Source organism: Eretmochelys imbricata, chromosome 19 (genome assembly GCF_965152235.1).
Source record: "Eretmochelys imbricata isolate rEreImb1 chromosome 19, rEreImb1.hap1, whole genome shotgun sequence".
Taxonomy (NCBI): domain Eukaryota; kingdom Metazoa; phylum Chordata; order Testudines; family Cheloniidae; genus Eretmochelys; species Eretmochelys imbricata.
Genome location: NC_135590.1, coordinates 11,105,083 through 11,124,292, shown reverse-complemented (window position 1 = coordinate 11,124,292; position 19,210 = coordinate 11,105,083). Strand labels below are relative to the sequence as shown.

General features: G+C 58.8%; 1 protein-coding gene across 1 annotated transcript; it reads right to left on the bottom strand.

Moving 5' to 3' along the window:
• Positions 1-590: 590 nt before the first annotated feature.
• Positions 591-14,904, bottom strand: LOC144277237 (digestive cysteine proteinase 1-like). Its single transcript, XM_077837911.1, has 11 exons — positions 14,853-14,904; positions 11,857-11,916; positions 9,676-9,768; positions 8,767-8,939; positions 6,712-6,955; positions 5,314-5,509; positions 4,400-4,593; positions 3,347-3,438; positions 2,737-2,898; positions 1,874-2,063; positions 591-1,045 (listed from the first exon to the last, which is right to left on the bottom strand). Exons 1-11 carry the CDS (start codon positions 14,902-14,904, stop codon positions 858-860), a joined length of 1,644 nt encoding a protein of 547 aa, XP_077694037.1. The 3' UTR covers positions 591-857.
• Between the last annotated feature and the right edge of the window lie 4,306 nt (positions 14,905-19,210).

Here is a 19,210-nt window from a genome sequence, read left to right as displayed (position 1 = left end):
TGAAGATCAGCTGCTAACTAGAGTCAGCTGCCTCTGGCCTGGCCATTCTCAGGGCAAGTGGGGTTTCCAGCAAATAGACTGGAAACAGTCCAAATAGACTGGCAGGAAGCCACCCCTGCAGCAGTGAGGACCCCTGCATGCCCCCGGGGGCCATGCCAGCACCAGGAGAGCAGGGAGAGCCCAGCTGGCTGTGAAGAGCCACCGCAGCCAGGTACTGGGGGAGAAGGAGGTTTTCTTTGGGGTGAAGAGGACTATGACCTGCTGGCTTAGGGGAGGGGCCGGGGCAGCGTGCACAGGGTGTCCTGCCCCTGGTGGCAGCGGGCGGGAGCACACACAGAGCCGTGTGAAGCCAAACCGCCTTGTGAAGCAAGTGCACCTTAATCCCCCCACCTGGTTTAAAAGAGAGGCAGCAATTTCCCAGGTACTTTATTGCCAGCAGTGGCGAGAGCAACATCAGCTGCGCCCCCGTGGGTTTCTTTGGGCTGCTCCGTAGCCAGGCTGCCATCCTAGGGGGACAGCACTCCCCCACCCCTCGGTACAGGCAGCCCCCCTTTTCACACCTCTCCCCTTCCCCAAATTACCACCCCGCCTTGATTGCTATGGTATGTTCCCACCATCCTCCCGCCTGCGTGGCTGCTTTACTTTTCACTCAGGGGCTTAGTGCTGCGAGGTTCCGAGGAGCTGATTTGCTACCAACGAGGGCCAAGGCAGGAGGACGGTATGAATTAGGCTCTCAAGTGGGTGTCTCTGCTGGGATGAAATCCACACTGGCCTGCAAACTAACAGCCCAGGCCTGGTAACCCTTGTGGGTGGGGCTAGGATGGCGTAGGTGACCCCAGCCTGTTTTGGCGCCAGGGTCACTCCAGGATGGGGTAGGTGGCATCCGTGGCTACCCCGCAGTTGTTGTCCTTCATGGACATGAGGATGTAGCCGTTGTTACCCCAGTAGGTGGACCAGGAGTTCTTCACCAGCCAGTACAGCTCTCCTTGGAGCACACCGTAGCCGACAGCCAAGACCGCGTGGTCCAGGTCACCTCTCTGGTTACCTAGAGGGGCAAAAAATAAATATAAATGATGGCACCATACCACTAGCAAGCTCATTAGTGACAGAACCAGGGCCTAGCTTCTCATCCACACGTCTCCCATCACTCTGCAGCAGTGGATAAGTGTTGTTATCGGCCAGGTAACCTGAGGCACCGGGTTTACGTAACTAGCCCAAAATCACCTAGCAAATGAACAGCAGAGCTGGGACTAGAAACCAGGAGTCCAGGCTCCCCATCCAGTCCCCTGTTTTCTCCCCTGCCCTGCCTTCAGTGCTCCTTGTTAGCCGTTTCTGACCCTAGAGTTGGTGGCAGGTTCCTGAGCAGTGGATCCAAGCGTCTCAGATGCCGTTGTGCAGCCTGGTAAGCAGGCAGCAAATCCGTTGGGTTTTATTCCAGCTGCTCCTTTTGGAGGCTGAACCTGTAACCCTCCCAGCCAGCTTGTGGCTCTGGTGAAGCCCTGCCGCGTGGCAATATCATCCTCCTCTGAGCCAGGGGTTCCTCTGCTTTAGTTTCCTTTCATAAAAGCCATTGGGCCTCCCCCCACCGCCCCAAGGGAAAACCCCACATCTTGCTGAACTGGCTTGTTTGTCTGGTCTGAACGTATGCAGCTGGGAAAGGAGACGCGGCTGCCCCCCAGTGTCAGATCCCCTGCAACGCACTTGTCAAGCCAGAGGGGCTCCAGATTGCTGGTGGAATCATGGTGTTTACCGCGTTCATTGGCAGCACCCCAGCATTGCTGGACGTGGCTGCCAGAAGTCAACTGCCCAGGGCCTGGTTAGAGCCATCCAAAGCCATCCCAGGAGCCGATCGGCCGGGAACGGCCGCACTCACCACACTTGGGTTCATAGTAGACGCCGTTGGAGTAGAAGGAGAAGGACCGCCGGGAGGCGTCGATGCTGACGGCCACGGGGCCATTCTTGTAGATGGCAGCTTTCAGGGCCGTGATGTTACCCGAGGTGACGTTGACATAGCCTTTCATTTTGCCCACCAGCTCGGACTTGTTATAGTGGCACAAGCCATTCTGCAAGACAAAGGAGATGACGGCCGCTCTCCTCCACCCCTGCAGGCATGAGCCAGGCCGGTGGCCCCAGGAGCAGGGCGTCTCGGCTGGTCAGGCAAACATGCGGATGCCCCCTGGGCTCGAAGGAAGCCATAAGCGTCTCTGGCTGCTGGCATGTCCAGTCTATGCTTTAATGCCCCTATTTTCTTTCTATGACCCCAATCAGCTCTGTGCCCAAGTGCATCCCCCCGACACCCCCGATAGGCAGGGGAGTCTCACCCCCATTGCACTGTCAGGGAAACTGAGGCACGGAGTAAGGGGAAGTGATTTGCCAGGCTAGCAGTTGAGCCCAGGTCTTCCAAGTCCCAGGCTAGTGCCTTAGCAGGGCCATGCAGCTGTAATTGGGGTCAGCAAGGGCATGTTATCAGCAGTCCCAGTGGCTGCTTCCCACGTGGATGCTGCACCCTAGTCACTGACTCTAAGTGGGGTCGCTGGAGCGGCCCCATGGGATAGAGCCCCAAAGCCCCGAGAGGTCTCGGCCCTGCTGGAGGCAGAGGCTCCCCCTTCACGGCAACCTGCTTTTGACTCACAGACCTGGGACACAACAGGGAGGTTCAGCGGGATCAGAGCTCCGTGCCAATGGAGCCGCTCCCCAGGCACCTCCGGCAGCCGAGCCAGAGGGCACCGCGCTCACCTGGCCTTTGTACAGGCCATAGGAATCGGTGCTGGCGATGCCGCCGTGCTTCTTGATCCACTCGTACGCGCTCCACTCCTCACCGCCGTCGCAGCCGTAGTTCCCGAAGCCCCAGGAGCAGTCGATCAGGACTTGCTGGGACAGCGGGGTCACTACTCCGGTCTGGGGAGGGAGGAAACCCAGGTCCTCAGCTGCAAAGTCCCAGCCAGGCGGCTGGATCAGGAGCTATGAGCCTAGAGGGGGTGTTCCCAGCTCCGCCATCCCCACCTCCAGCCAGCCTTGAGCTACAGCTGTGCCACCTGGGGCCCACGCAGTGGGGAGTCACCCCAATATCCCTGGATCTCCCTAATTCAGCACAAAGACCATTCCCACCCCTCCAGCTGCTGGAGCGCCCCCAATCCCCTCCCCACCCTTGTTCCAGGGCTGCCCAGTGTTCTTGGGGCAGGGCTCTTGTTGCTGCAGGGTCGCTCCTGCACTCCCAAGCCAAGCCCTGGTGTGGACGCGCCATCCAGCTGGGGAGCCGGACGGGCTGCCTGTGACATGTAGGCACGCAGGTTGTGCCCTCAGCAGAGCACGCAATCTCCTCACTGGGAGGCAGGCGGGCTCTCACCTTGAGGAACAGGGCACCCTCCATTGCCCCGGTGACAGCAAAGCTCCAGCAGGAGCCGCACACGGCCTGGTCCTTCACTGGGGTCACGGCGCCTGGGGAGGGAAGGAGGGAGCGAGCGAGGGGTCAGGGACTGAGACATATTGGGCAGGTGCCTCCAGGAATCTCCATCTGGGGAGCTCTAATCCACCCGGTTCCCTCTCTGCCTGACTCCCTCCCTTGCTGCCCAAGAGCTACCAACGATCCCCTGTAATGCAGGGCGTAGAGTGCTGGAGACTGGAGTTTTAGCTTCTTGGGCCTGGTGCTACCCCGGCCTGGGTGCTGGCAGAGCCCCCTCCCCCGACAGGGATCTCCACACACTAACTAGCAGCCATGAATTAGGTCTCACACGGCCCTGTGTAGCAGGGAAGTATCACCAGCTCCATTTCACAGATGGGGAAACCGAGGCAGCGCCTCGGTGACTTGCCCACGGTCACACGGGGAGTCTGTGATAGGAGCTGAAAAATGACCCCCGGTCTGTTCAGCTAATTGGGCTGCAGCTTCTGGATGGCAGCACTACTGTAGTAAGACCAGCTTTGGTATAATTCGTTCCCCGTTTAATCCCTTCCTGAGGCATTTAGTTTGGTGCCAGCCCCGGGCCAGCCTGCTTGTCTGTCCCAGGGTTTGCACGAACAGCACTGCACAGACCTCTGGGTAACAATGGGATGCCAGCAGCTCCAGCCCGTAAGGCCGAAGCCTTCAGAAGCGCCCTGGGGTTGTTTCTTTTCAGGGGCCTCTGATTTTTGGAGTCCCAACTCACAACCCATCAGGCCAGGCTTCCAGACAGAGCTGTGCGATTCCAGCTCCCATTGACTTCCACAGCAGCAGGGGGCGCTCCGCACCCTGGACATATAGACCCTCGAGGTCCTACATTGGGCACCCAAAAACGAAAGTCCACAGCCCCTCGAGGGTTCGAGCCCTATGAGTAGCAACGGGGTGTGGAAAGGGAGGCAGGAGGAAATGCTCCATCCGGACGGAGCTTTCTGCCCAGAAGCAGCCACATAACAACCCACTCACCGTACAGCCTCCAGTCCAGGCTCTCGGGCAGGATGAGGCCAGTGTACCCCTCGGACGGGAACGGCTGCCCGTTGTTGGGGGTCCCGCTCTTTAGCCGCCCCCGCAGCACGGCCATCTCCTCCGGGGTGCGGTCGGCCAAGTGGTTCAGAGCCAGCTTGTAGGACAGGTTGGCCCGATTCTTGGAGTGAATGAACCTGGGCAGGGATGGGTGCCGTGAAGAGAGGGGGAGCCAGGCAGCGATGGCTTCTGGGCGCTGCTCTGCCCACCTGGCATAGGGAGCTCCTGCCACAGGGCAGGGTGTGTGGCACACCTCTACAGCCCTGGCGAAGGAATCCCTACCCACCAGGCACACCCACAGCGTCCTCCCCTGTGCAGCAAGCAGATTAACCCTTAGAGGGCTGGTGCAGCCTCAAATGGCAGCCAGACGGCTTTGGGGGATGCCCGGTGCCCACAGGCTGCGACCCGGGAGGGTTCAGTGTGTTGGGGACAGGGGGAACCAAGGGATGCCAGCCTGAAAGAAAGTCAACAGACCAGCTCCCGCTTGCTGCGTAGACATACCCCAAGGAGATGAGATTGCAGCTCCTGGAGGCAGACCCAAGGGAGCGCTGATGGAGCTAGGAGATGTGCCCCCAGGCCCTGCGGGACTCCATTCTCCAGCCGCTAGCTAGAGTCCGCTGCTAGGCCAGGTGCTGCTGGCGTTGTGGACAGGCCGTTCTCCGCCACGTACAAGGCTAGCTCAGGAAGGTCCGTTCCACAAGCAGCCAAGGCCGAGCCCCCGCCCAGCTCCCTGGGGGAACCCTCCAGCCTCCCTGACCCAGCAGAGATGCCGTTTCCTTCAGCACACGATGCACCAGCTCCCTCCTCCTCCTCCTCCGTGACCCCAGAGCCCCCGCTGCCCCCAGGCAGCCCTGTACCGCATGTTGTGGGTGAAGGTGTGCGTCCTGTGCTCCATCTCCTGCTCGCTGCCATAGCTCTTCCCGAACGCCTTCCGGTAGTGGTGGAACACCTGGTGGGACCGGTCCTCCTGCTGCCCCACAAAGTCCTGCATGGGGTTGGCCAGGATCCAGCGCTCTGCTCCCAACCCGGGGAGCTCCCCACAGGACTTCGTTCCTAGGGCACAAGCACAGGCAGCCGTCACCCCCAGACTCCCCTTGCTCCCCCGCCCGGTTAGGGGCAACTCATACAGGGGCTTCAGCGAGTGCTCTGATGCCTGCAGGGGTGGGTGGACCAAAGCTCTCCCAGCTGCCCAACCTGCATGGGGCTTTGCCTCTCTGCAGGATGCTTTTCCCATGGACTGTTCCTCACTCCCTTCGAAAATGCAGGTCAGCAGGGCTGGGTCAGATGAGGCTGCCGGCCCCCCCCCAATGCTAGTGCCACGTTCACTGCTCAGTGCCCAGGGGGAAGCGGGCAACGCCCTGCTGCCGCAGCTCTACAGTGATCATTAGATCCCTTCCCCGCCTCGCCCCAAGGAGCTGGGAGATCCCCTCCTCTCTCTATCCTGACTGTGGCAGCTTCCCACTCCTCTTTCCTAGCAGGCACAGGCTGGTTTGGCCTCTCATGGGCCTGCCCGACCTCCCCTTCTCCCCTGGCTGGCCTCAGGGTTGGAGGCAAAGAGAAGACATTGGCATCAACACTTGGCACGGGATCTTGGCCCTTCCAGATGCCAAGAGCCTTGCTATGCCAGCAGGGCTTCCACAGAACTGGGCTACCTTGCAGAGAGGCCCGGATCAGCTGCGAACCTTATCCCCCGAGCTGGCTTAGCGGCTGGGTCTACAGCCAGCCACCAGTGGAAACATCTGAGAGCAGGCCGCGGCCCCCAGCCCATTTGTCTCCAACATTTCTCCAGCCCACAGGGCTGAGCTGCCCTTGCTCAACGTCTGTTTGGAGCTGGAGATGGGTGCGGGGGCTAGTTTCCCTGCCCCGCCCCTGAGTGGCTCTGTCGAAATAGTTTCACGGCTGCTTCTGGGCACCTCCCACGGCAACAGGACGCAGGGCACCACCCACCCTTTCCTCTCTGCCCTGGGCTTCGTGAGGTCAATTCCTGACTCTGCCACAGACGGCCTGGGGCGGACCACATCCTCCCGCTGTGCCTCGGTTCCTAATCCTCAGCTCGGATCCCTTCCTCCCGCCCTTTGTCTACGTCCCCGTCGGGGCCAGGCTGGTCTCTGCGCGCGTCTTGGTGCGGCCCCTGGCGCGAAGGGACCCTGCTCCCGGCTGAGTGCTTTTGGAGTACAGAGAAGAGGGCGAGGCTTGTCTCGGGCACGGATGAATGCTGGCCCAGGGATGGAGAGGGCCCGCCAGGCCCATCTTACCGTTGGTGGGGAGGTTGAAGGCAGAGGCCGGGTAGCTGTGGGTGAAGTCGCTGTAGTCGATCTCGTACTTGTCGTAGTGGGAGCCCAGCACGCTGTTGTAACCCCGCATCTCGTAGTGGACGGGCGACCAGCCGCAGCTGGTGTTGGTCACCCACAAGGTGTAGACGTTCTTCTTCTTGCCCCAGTTGGACATGTCCTGCCACACGCTGCAGTACTGCCCTTTGAAGTACTCCTCCCGCAGGAACTGGGGCGGCAACGGAGGGTAGCCGGAGTTAGGCCCCGTGGTTCTTCCAGCGCTCTGCTGGTGAGACTGGCCCACGCTGCCCATGGCACCTCTTTCCCGCCCCGAGGCAGCTGGTGCTAATCCAGCCCCGAGCCTTGCCTTAGCAGACGCCGCCCAGCACATGGAGGTTGTGGGGCTAGGCACCAGCTGCAGACCCATCTCCTTGCCCCATCCCCAGAGAGGAAAGTTTAGTTAGGCTCTTGGGGCAGGAATTGTCTCTTGTTTGGTGTCTGTCCTGCACCTAGCACAGTTGGGCCCTGGTCCGTGACTGGAGCTCCTAGGTCAGCTGCTACCATCCTACATAATAAATAATTTCTCTAGGCCACCCAGAGCGCTTCCTGTGCCCGCATCCTTCATTCATGGAGCTAAAAACTCCTCAGCCACCATCAGAAAAGTCCTTCTGGCTTCGAAGATCCCCAGGACGACCCCTCCCCCGTCCTCCCTTCCAACCCAGTCCTCCCTTGTCTACCTCTGGCTATGCCCTCCGCAAGCTTTGGTTCATTCAACGCGGCTTCTGAATACATACAGTGAGCAGCTGTGTTATTTGCCCTTGTATTCCTGTAGCACCCAGTGGCTCCAGTCAAGCATCAGGGTGCCACCGTGCTAGGCATTGCATCAAAAGGAGATGGGCCTCGCTCGGAAGAACTCCCAGTCTGAGTACGAGCTTGAATCTTTCCACAGCCCCGCTCCCCAGGGAGCTGCGTTAAGCAAGTAGCAGTATATTGGTGAGTTTTCCCCATATGCCCAAGGCCTTTTAAACAGCCATTACCAAATTATCATCCGGGCGAAGCAGATTTCAGTTTTCATTCAGAGTCCAGGACACATGAAAGCAACTTTGCCCCAACGCCCACAACGGGGATCTCTCGGTAGTGGGCAGCTGAGTCACCACACGGGCTCGCCCAAGCTGCCACCTCGTTGTAGTAAGGACTAGTTGCAACAAATCTCCCAGGGTTGGGAAAGGAGAAGAGATTCTAGGCCAGCACTGGTGCCTCCTTCCCAGGTTCACCTCCTTCTGCAGGGTCTGGCTGGCCAGGCAAACCCCCTGCTCTGATTGGGGCCGTCCATTTCTGACACCGCTAACAAAGCTACCCTGGACTCCTTGGCTTGCTGTTCTATTTTTGTGCTGCTTAGACACAGGGCTCCCCCAGAGGACATGGAATGGGTTCTCCGGGTCTTACTCTTCCTGGCTCTCAGCAGGGGATGGAGAGGAGTGTAAAACGCCACGAATCTCTACTTGGAATATCTCCAGGGATATTCAGCTAGGGCTAGAGCAGCCCCGAGGCTGCTCTAAACTGCTCCAAGTATTGGGAGAGAGAATTGGGGAGCTGTAACAGTGCACCTTCCCGGCTGCACCCCACAGCGGGGATCTGGACAGCTACACAAGGTGTATGCATGAACCTTCACCAGCCAGGAGAGGCCAGGAAGAACACTGAAAGACACAGGGACTCAAGCAAGGAGACAGAGACTTGGCATTTACTGATAAGCTATGGAACAACTGTCTGCAGCTTCCCACATACCTGTAAGGAGGAGGCCTGCAGTGCGTGTCCAGGCCAACTGTCAGGCGCTGTCTACAATGCCACACGGACTGGAGATCAGAATGGGCCTAACGATTCTCCCAGCTACAACGAACCCAATCGCTGCTCTGTCCCAGCCAAGCTGCTGTCAGTCTGAGGGTCTGGTGTCAGAGTCATGCCGGCTGAGGGTCTGGCCCAGTGCCTGGGGTCCTGCATTCCTCCCCCATCCTGCCCAGATCCCCGGTAGAAGGGGCTCACCTTGAAGCCATGTGTGTGGGGAAAGACGCTCTGCGGCTTGATAAGCTTCTCTTTCGTGCCGTTGATCTGGAAGCACTTCACGATGTTCATTTCCATCTCAGTAGTTTCCGGCGTAATCTTGTAGCTGGTACCGTACGGCTTCACCGATCCCAACTGGTAAGTTATCACCTGCCCTGCAAGGTAGGAAGAGAAAATAGAGGCAGCCATTTTCTACGCAGGGCTGCTCTTAAGCATTCTCCACCCTCCTCCCACAGAGCACAGACTGAGGGGGTGGGCTCCTGCTTCCCCCCGCCCCAGGATAGCAGATGCCATGCTTCCCTGAGCCACAGGCATGGTCGTTGGGTCTGGGAGAGCCAGGCACGGCATGCAGGTGACAATAGGAAATGTCACATGTGGACCCTGCACTTCCACCGCAACAGGGATTTTATTATCCTTGGTGCGTGACGTCCACATTGCTCCCCACTGTAGCAAATCCAAGCAGAGGCAACCCGTGCCTGACCGATAGCGGGACTGAGCTCTGCAGGGTGGCCTTCCAGAGAAGAGCCGTTCATGGCCCTGTGGCTTACACGCACTAAGTAAATCAGGGTCTGGTCGTGCAAGTGGCTGAGTGTCTCCCGGTGCTGCCGAGCTCTCGGCTCCCAGCGGAAGTCCTGGGCAGCACAGCGCTTTCTGCCCCTTTCAGAACGGGGCCCTCCACGGATCACTTGCTGCTGACACCAGGAACCCCGCAGAAGTTCTCAGCCTCGGCTTCTTCACCAGCGGCTGCAGCTCCTGAGCAAGCCCCTTGCAAGAGCAGGAGATGGTGTCACCCCAGACTTGGCACGTGAACTACCCAGAGGCACATCCTGCTCTACAGACCCCCAGGAGACTCTCTCTAGTCCGCCTCCCACAAGTACCCCGGCGGCTTACCGTGGTAGTACTGGATCCGGCTCTTTCCTCCGGTCAGGTTGTACCAGGCTTCGAAGGGCTCCTCGATTTCGGCGTAAGGCAGGCTGATGACTCCTGCAGCATACGAGTGACAGGTTAGTCAGTGTCTTTTGCTTGGGACAAGGGCCCATCTGTAGTTCGCGGAGATTCCCCGGGAGAACGCAGACTTCGAACCAGCCCGTTCAGCCAACCCGGGAGACAAGGGTGAGCCTGTCGCCCTGAGGTACAGCTCGAAAGCACAGGCGTGCGCAGTTCGCTTTGGTGCTCTCTGGATTAGGTGCTTGGAGGGAGCTTCGCGTAAAGTGCTGAGTTCTGGAAGGTGCAGGAGGCCAGCGGTCTTCTCACATGTGGCTGAGGATTGCCATAAACCAGTGCAAGCCTCCGACCAGCTGTCCCCACTGCCCTAAGCCAGTGGTCCCCAAACTGTGGGATGCACCTGCCTAGGGGTGCGCGGAGAAATGTTCAGGGCATTTGTGGCGGGGCCTGGGCCAGCACCCCTGGGGAGCAGGGAGGGAGCACCACCCTGCCCCACTCTGCCCCCAGACCAGTTCCAACCCCAGCCCCAACTCCGTTCCTCCCCCAGCCCAGCTCTTCCCCTCATTCCCTCTCCACCTCTAGCCCCAGCTCCCCGCCCCGCCAGCTCTGCCCCCAACTCCACCTTCAACCATGTGGCTCTGGTGAGGAAGCCTTGGCTGTGCAGTAATGGGGGTGGGGGGTCGGACAGAGTTCATTACTGGTAAGAGAGGGTGCGACAGGAAAAGTTTGGGCCCCACTGCCCTAAGCTGTGGCGGGTGGATTTGCCAGATCACCCAGAGGAAGCTCCTACGCGCCAAACCCGTTGGGTATATGGCTACGCTTTGAGCTGGCGGAGAAATCCTCAGGCTAGCTCTGACCTCATGCACTGAAACCAGAGCACAGCCGCAGCAGGGGCTAGCTACCCTGAGGGTGCAGCTCTGGGGAGGTGCACGCTTCCGTCGGGTTTATTTCTGTGAACATGGGAATGAGACTAGAGGGCTCTAGTCTGGGGCAGAGCATTTCCTGCCAGCGCTGGAGCTCGCTCTCACTCCCTGGGTTTCAGAGACACCCCTGGGCTAAGCTGTCGATGGCGCCGAGCTCATGGATGGTTCCTAGGGGCTCTGAAGGCCACTCAAGTTCCTCCAGGCCCAGCACAACACAGAATCCTGGGCATGGATTAAGCGAGGCCCATGCCTCGAAGACAGGCTAAGCGAACATTAGAGAGGCCCCATCCAGTGCTGCCAACTCACACCCTTGGTTTCTTGGACTAGTAATTGCTGCACGAGTTTATCCAGAGCAAGCACTCTGTGGGAGGCTCTCGCCGGGAGCGATCGGTGCGTGTGTCGAAAGGCCAGGCTCTGTCGTTGGAGGGATAATCATAGGAAGCTAGACATTAAACTGCAGCTTTGTTGTTGTTGTTGAAGAGGGTTTGTGCAGGCAACGTGCAGCCGGCTTGCCAAAAGCCACGCCACTGTTTCATCCCAGGAAAAAGCCACAGACTCACCTCAGAGGCCCAGAGTCAAGACATTCTTCTGCATTGAGTCGAGAACAATCATTATCATTCTTTTGTTTGTCAGTTGCACACCCACAGTGTACTGGGCGCTGGCCCCACACAGCCAGGAAAACACAGTCCCTGCCCCAGGAGCTTCCAGTCTGAGGAGACCAGCCAAACTGGAAGCCTGCAGGAGAGGGACGCAGGCCCAGATCCTCAGACGTACTTAGCTTCCTGCTGTCCATTGGAAGTTAGGAGCGTAAATACCTCTGAGGATGTGGCCCCTGGTGCTCCGGAGCCTGGCTGTGTGCCAAGCTCTGTTTACTAGTAGAGCTGAGAGTTGATGGAGTCACTGGGTTGAGCTCTCCTTCAGTTATTTTTTTTCCCCGGGAAGGGCAGATCAGATCCAAGGCCTCAATTAACCTCAGCAGCAATTTGCCCTACGCAGCTTTGCACGATTGCACCGGGCGAACCCGTGGCTCTGTCGGGCTGGGCAGAGGACTCCCATCATAGGGCCTATCCCCAGCTTCTGGCTCAGGGGCAGGGTATGCTTCAGTCTGGTTTGTTTTACACACACACACACTCACACACACACAGCAGGGTGAGGGTTTGATTTGCTGCCCATCCGGCCCTGAGTTGTACAGAGGGAATGTTACCTTTGACATGGTAGATATCTCCAAATTCAGGGATTGTGCTTAAACGTTTGCAGCCTTTTCCTGAAAGAAAAGGAAAACAGAGGTACAGAGCTGACCCTGATCTGCCAGCACAGCCAACATGTTCCCCCTGTTGGAGGGCTCCAGTTACACCTGAGGGCCAGTTTCAGACTTAGGCCAAGTGGGTGCAATGTCATGGACTTCAGTGGATTTGCACCTGTTTACAACAGTTCTTAGCTCTAGAAATGGCTATGTGGGTTTGCATGGAGCACTCACTCCAGCGCGGGGGGTGGGGTGAGATAAATAGGGTTACCATACGTCCGTATTTTCCCGGACATGTCCGGCTTTTTGGTTCTTAAATTGCCGTCCAGGAGGCATTTTTAAATATCTAAAAACTTCCGGGATTTTGCCATTATTATTTTTCCCCAAAGAAGAGTGGATCATTCAAGAGAGAGAGTGAATGTTGATCATTCGAGAAAGAAAGTGAATGCCGATCACTCGGGAGAGTGCCCACTTTCCCCCCTAGCGCCCAGCGCTTGCGCCGCGAAACAGCTGTTTCACGCTGCTGGGAGGGAGGGGGCAGGAGGGGGAACGTGGCACGCTCAGGGGAGGAGGCAGGGCCAGGGTGGGATTTGGGGAAGGGGTCCAGTGGGGCAGGGAGGGGGCAGAGTTGGGGCAGAGACTTTGGGGAAGGGGTTGGAATGGGGGCGGGGAAGGAGTGGAGTTGGGGTGGGGCTGGGGGGGGCAAGAGCAAATTCCCCCCCCATGGAGTGTTCTCTTTTTTGAATGTTGAAATATGGTAACCCTAAAGATAAAGGTGGCAAACCAACAGGCCCAGGGCCATGTCCTGTAGTGGGAGGAGCAACCTAACTCACTGCAGCCGGGAAACACTTGCATCCACCGGCGGTGTGCGGATCGCATGTCCTTGTGGGAGGCCCCATCAGTCACACGAGGTGAGAAGGGACCGCCAGGGTCAGCTAGTCTCACCCCCTGCCAAGAGGCAGGGTTTGTGGTGTCTAAACCATCCAAGGCAGGTGGCTACCCAGCCTCCTTTGGAAAACCTCCACCGAAAGCACTTCCACAACCTCCCAGGGCGTCGGTTCCACTGTCCTTACAGGCCGGAAGTGTTTCCTGAGATTCTAATCTAAATCCGCTCTGCGATAGTTTGAACCCGTAGCCTCTTGTCCTGCCTTCTGTGGCAAGAGAGAACAACTTTCCTCCATCTCTTTTCATGGCAGCCTTTCAAATATTTGAAGACCACTCTCATGTCCCCCCTTTACTCTCCTCTTTTCCAAACTAAGCATGCCCTGTTCCTTCAGCCTTTGCTCAGCTGCCTTATTCCATCCCTTCCATCAGCTTCCTGGCCCACCTCTGGATCCTCGCCAGTTTCTCTCCATACTGCATGGCTGATAAAAGAAAGATTTGGCCAAGATTTCCACAGGGGAGTTCCTGATGCCAAGCTCCTACATGCAGTCTTAGGCACCTATGTAAATGGGCTTGGGCCCGAAAAGTGATGAGTGCCCACAGTTCTCACTGGCCACACTGGGTGGCACCAGGTTGCATTGGGGGGGCTGGTAAGGTGTGGTCCTGTGGCCTACACCGTTGGCCTGTGGGTTGCACCTGTCAGGATTTGAGCCTCACAGTTTAAGACACATCACGTGCTTCTCCTGCTTTACCCTAGGGGATGTGGGCGTGCAGGCAGGATCTCTGCTCCCCAACAATTTGGCTGGGGCTTAGTCATCAGCCGCAGGATGAAGCTAACACACCCTGTGTTTTAAGGAGCTCGTCTTTTCCCTCATGTCAGCATCTTCCTTGGAGGAGGACAGGTCCTTAAATTGGAGGGGTAACCACAGCCTGTCTGGAAGCAACGCCACGCCATGGTGCCCACTGCTCCCTCCACCCTTTGGTCCCCCAAAGGAGGCTGGGGGGCCGAGAGGAAAGGCAGCTGGCACGTAGCCCACGGCCCTGTGCGCTTCCCTGGGTAAGAGCAGTGCTTAGGGGCTAGCACATCATGCAGGCCCCCGGCCTCTGCTAGAGGGTGCAAAGCCCGAAGAAGGAAGCTGCCTTTCCCCGGACGGCCCTCCCTGGCGGTGATGCCAAGCAGGGGGGGTAGCAGGTGGCTCTGTGCCACTTTTGCCAGTTTCAGGCCAGTTCTACACAAAGGACTGGGCCGGGGTCAGGGCCACTGCATGCCCCAAGAGAGGCCCAGCTTGGACAGGGAGGGAGCGTCGTAGGAATGCCAGCACCGCCGCAGCTAATGCCAGGCTGCAGCCACAGCGTCCGGGCAAGCTGCTGCTGCACTACAGAGCACGTGCCTCCCGGAAAAGGGGGGCCAGCTCCCACCCAGAGGGCGCCCGGCCACACCGGTTTGCTTTTAGGTTAATCTCGGATTCCCCCTGGAACGCCAGCGACGTTTCACGGCGGTCCCTGCTCCCATGCCTAACTCAGCCCCCTCTGCCCCTACACGGCTGCCCCCCGCCTGCTGTGTTCCCCCTACTCCAGCACTGCTGCACAGGGCATAAGGCTGAGGACCATCCAGTCTGTGGCTTGCAGGAGCCAGTGGTCCCAGGTGAGAACTAACCATCCAGTCCAGCTTGTCCGGCCGCATTTCACTGGGCAGAGCCAAGCGTCCCAGCTTCGCTGCCCCATCCAGCGGAGGCTCTCCAAGCGCTTCACTGACACTTGTGAGCATAGCCTCACACCCCCTTTCCCTGGCGTGGATGGTCAGTATGGTTCTCTCCTGGGGAAACTGAGGTCCAGCAAGGGGAAGTGACTTGCCCAAAGGTCACGGAGGAAGCCTCAGTCTCAGTCCTCCCTTCCTCCCAAGCAGGCAGAGGAGAGGCCCTCAGGTCGCCCTACCGGTTCCCCTGCTCCCATCACCTGTTGCCTTCCATCGGCTCTCACTTGGCCGGGAGCAAACGTTCTCTCTGTAACAGCATCCCTCGGAGATGCGGGAGCTCTACTCTCCCCGGCTCGGCGGGCTGGAGAGACAGACTCACCTGCGACCGAGCTCCACAGTGCGAAGAGCAGAACCCACTGGAGCACCCCCATCCTCGCAGCTCCCTGCTCGACCTGCCCTGGGCTGCAGCCGTCTGAGCAGCAGCTCCGAGCACCACCTTTAAACAGTGCCGGCAAGACCAGGAACTCGGGGATCCAATGCCACAGCCAGACCCTGCCCAGAGGAGGGGAAGGAGCCTGAGCGTGTCTTTGCAGACAGCTCATTTGCTGGTGCCTCCAGTGCTGGGAAGGGTGGATTTGGCAAAAGAGGGAGGAGCGGGGAGGTGAAATGAAAGGGCGAGAACAGATCCTACTCAGGCAGGGCGAAGAGTGGAGTGCAGCCCCGTGGAGCCTTTCCTGCCTCTGAGCTGAGCCAGGCGTCTCTTACAGCGGGCTCATTTCGGCACGTGGGCCGATCAGCTCCAGGGCCAGCCAGCCCGGCTCCTAGAGCCTTGGTCAGACCGACTGGGCGCTTCAAGCTGCTTTTTCAGCCAGCCAAGACCTGTCCCTAAGGTCTTCTCCCCCTACCCCCCGATCAGAATTTCACCTGCCACGTCAGGTGTTCAAACCCCTCTGTGGGGTCTGGGTGAAGGTGACGCGACTCAAGCTGGAGGGTGACTTTAATGCAAACTAAAACTAGTTGAGACCCTAGATGATTAATATGGCCACTAAAGGCAATGGGACTGGCCCAGAACTAGGACCCCCGCAGCTGCTGTGCCAAGGCAAGACCAGGTAGGCTGGGGAAGGGTCCCAGGGGGCTGCATCGCGTGCCAAGGAAGACAGGGAGAGAGCAGAGTGCACAGCAGAAACAGCAACTCCCCCTTAGGAGCCTGCAACAAAGCACTTGTCCTCCCCCACATGTGCATGGCCTAGGCTGCCTGCTATGGGAACACAGACCCCGGAAGACCAGCCGGTGGGAATCTTAGGTGCCAGGGAGAACCCGCGCCTGAGGAATCAGGCAGGACTATCAAGTCTGGCTCTGTGCAGGAGAGACCAGGGATGGACGCTCCAGAGACTGGCAGAGGGGAAAGAGCGTGGAGCCTGTTTGCCTGTGCAGAGCTGGGCAGGACCCAGACCAGCAGGGGACTGGGGTGGGGAGAGGCAACACAGCCCCAAGATCAGGGTGATGCGTGTGTCCCGCAAAAGGGCCAGAAAGGACACAGCGAGCAGGGACGAAAAAGACTTAACGCTCCTTTGTGTTAATAAACCAAGAGGGCGCCTGGCATTGGAATGGCAGCCGTGTGGGGGTCTGCATGACGGTCATCAACTGGGCAAGTGCTCCTGGCTTCACAAATGAGCTTCTCCCTCCCCAAGGCTGGGGGCCAGGACTGAAGTCATTGCAGCTGGAGTAAAGAGCTCACTTTCTTGCGGCCAGCCAGAGGGAAACTGAGGCACAGTAGCACATCCAGACCCAAAGGGGACAACAATGGCCAGTTGCTCTCTTCTGATTGGGTGGACATGGCAATTCCTCCAGTGATGTCAGAATGTCAGCCAATCACTGCTCTCTCTGGGCGTGGGAGTGAAGGCTGTCCTCCCTTGGCCACGTCCCCCCTTGGCAGTGCCGAGTGGGTACCATCTGCCCAGTAGCTCGTGGCCTCTGAATGTAGCCATGCCCCTTGGTGAATGTGCCAGCCTTCTGTCTGGGTCTGAGTCGGGACCCCTGCAGCACCCGCATCCCCAGCTCCACCTGGGAGCAGCTATATCCCTCTTTGCCCTATGAAAAGGCCGAGTGAGCCCTCGCTGGGCGTGCCAGGCCAGCTGGGAGTGACCCCGCGAAGCTGAAAGCTGCTGGCCTCCGCGTGTCACGCCCAACGGGTCCCATGGCTCCCTGCTGAACTCCCAAAGACCTTTCAGTCCCTTAAGCCCAGCTGCCGCCCACCACAGATCACATGGCCCTGGTGCAAGAACTTTGCTGGGAGGCGGTTAGTGCAACTGGGCTCTTGCCTTTTGCCTCCTCCCTGACACGCTCCCCCTGAGCCAGGCTGCAGCCCCTCAGCACTCTGGTGTTGTCACCAGAGCCGAGGCTGAATGAGGAAGCTGGGCCAGCCTCGGCCCTGGGTCTCATGCAAGTGTCTGAGGTGGAAATGCACCCTCCTCTCCTCAATCTTGTGCAGACACTGATAAGAAGCAGCAAGTGGTTAGCTGGGTTCCTGCTCTACGCACACTTCCCCATCCCCCAGCTAGGCAGTCCTCCAGGCAGTCCTCTGAGGCTCACTGACCAGTGCTGCCCCCAGTCACAGACGGGCAGCCAGGCAGGGTTTGTTCCCGGTGCCGAAGAGCCAGAATCCCCCCAGAGCTCAGCAGGAGCCTGGAGAGGCCGGCGTGAAGGGATCTGCTGGCTACAATAGCACCTCTTCATCTCAGACGCTTCCCACGCCCTTCACAAACCGGCTCCGGGCCTGCTGGGGGCGCCGGCCAGTGCTGACGGGGACAGGAGACTAGCACCTGCTCAGTCGCAAACACCGGGTGGGTCGTCCTTGGGGTGCTGCCTCGCGGCAGCTGCAGGTGCTGTACTGGAATGAAGGCACATGGCTCTTCTTAGGACATGCTGCAGCCACAAAGCCTCGTCCCCTGGCTTGGGTTAAAGCTAATCCTGGCCTGGGCTGATCGAAAACACAGGGCCTCAGAGCTGCTCTGGGGAGAGGGTGATGCCACTGGGCACTAAATTAGCGTAGGGACTCGTCTCGGACAAAGGGCTGGGATCAGCTGGGCCCTCTGATCCCACCGCCCCCACCAACACGGGACCCCTTCCTGCAGCCAGCATTGCTCCATGCCACCCACAAGCGTGGGGCCTGATTCGCCGCTGTGGAGCCTCCGGTGCCCGTGTATAGGGGGAGTAAAGCACCACCCTGGGGGAGAGCGCGTGGTGAGCTCTGCCTATGGCACTTACAGTGGAAATGCCGGCACACAGGGCAGGGCGGTGAAGACTCAGGGGCCCGGGCATTCCAGCACCAGCTGGCGTGCACCCAAACGCTTTCCATGGGGCATCCCAGCCCGGCGGGATCTCCCATAGTGCCCTGCGCTGTCGCCGGGAGGCAGCTGTGGAGTGTGCGATGGAGTTAGGAGAACTGGCTGACCCAGTGCACCTGCAAGGCCGGTGACGTCTCATCCACACTGGGTATGGTGTAACCCAGAGCCGAGCAAAACCCTGGCTCCCTGCTGTGGCAACCTACTTGTACGAGTCCTGGAGCAGCGGTGTGAGGTGCCAAGCCGTTGCACAGCTGCAAGCTCAAGGCCTAACCTTCTGCAAGATTTGTTCACCTAGCATGGCCAGCACCGGAGTGTGTAGACAACCATGCCCTTGTGGGGGGGGGGGGAGGGGGTGAATGAACCCCATCTTCCCCAGCTTCCCCATGGCTTCCCTGCCACAGCAGATCGCAGGCTTCCTGCAAGTGGATGTTGCAATGCACCCCAGCTGTTAACTCGGTTGCAACACAAACTCCTTCCTGTGTGAATGAAGGTCCAGCCCCTTCCTATTGTGTGGCATGAAGTAGAAGGGATCTCTCCTATGACCTGCTGCCGAGCTCCAGGCCTGCTAAAACGACACCAGCCGCTGAATATGGGGGCTACATTGACGCTGGTCCTGCTTTGCTATCCATTCCACCGAGGCTCACGGGTCTGCTGCTGAGCAAAGAGATGCAGTGCGCTGCCGGGCATCGGTGGCACCTTGGTCTCTCCCAATAGAGGTGTGTGGGTGGAATGAACTGGCCCGTGCTGCTATCCGAAAGGTCGTACCAGATGATCTCATGGTCTCTTCTAGCCACTCTAGTGTCCATCTTAGGTTTATTATCAGGCCTTCCAATCCCAACGCGCTTTCTAAACCTGGGCCAAGGTTTTCAACCCCAGAGGCCTAGTGGCAGACTCCTTGGTCCCTGTTGAGGCCCCTTGATAAGTGGTCTGATTTGCAAAGGTGCTGAGCACCTTGCAGTCCACTGGAGCTTCAGGGCATGCAGCACTTTGCTAAAGTGCCTAGGGGAATCAGGCAGCTCCAAGATTTTCAACCTTGACTAACTTCGGGGGCCTCAGCTTCTGGGCTCCCAGCTGGAGACCCTTTCGAGGGGGCTGATTTTTCAGAGGGCTCTTTCTGGAAATCCAGGTCCCTTTACAGTGACTCAGGTTGGGACCCAAAAATTCAGGCACCTCCCAGATCACTAGTCACGTCTGAAATTCTTGGCCTCAGGGTCCTTTGCAAATCCCAGCACCTTGGTATATACACAGCCGCAGCACCGCTGCAATGGAGAGTGGCAGCCATCCGCAACAAGGGACAGGACACAGAGGTAATGGGGTAACAGGAAGTAGAACAGGGAGGCGAATGCAGAAGCTGATGCTCCAGAAATGCTGTCTGAGGCGGGGGGGGACT

Coding starts and splice junctions, on each gene's coding strand:
- LOC144277237 (XM_077837911.1), bottom strand. CDS start 14,904: ATGGGGGTGCTCCAGTGGGTTCTGCTCTTCGCACTGTGGAGCTCGGTC. Junction 3,439..4,399: donor CCTGGACTGGAGGCTGTACG/GTGAGTGGGTTG, acceptor TTCCCTCCCCAG/GCGCCGTGACCCCAGTGAAG. Junction 2,064..2,736: donor ATGGCCTGTACAAAGGCCAG/GTGAGCGCGGTG, acceptor TTTGTCTTGCAG/AATGGCTTGTGCCACTATAA.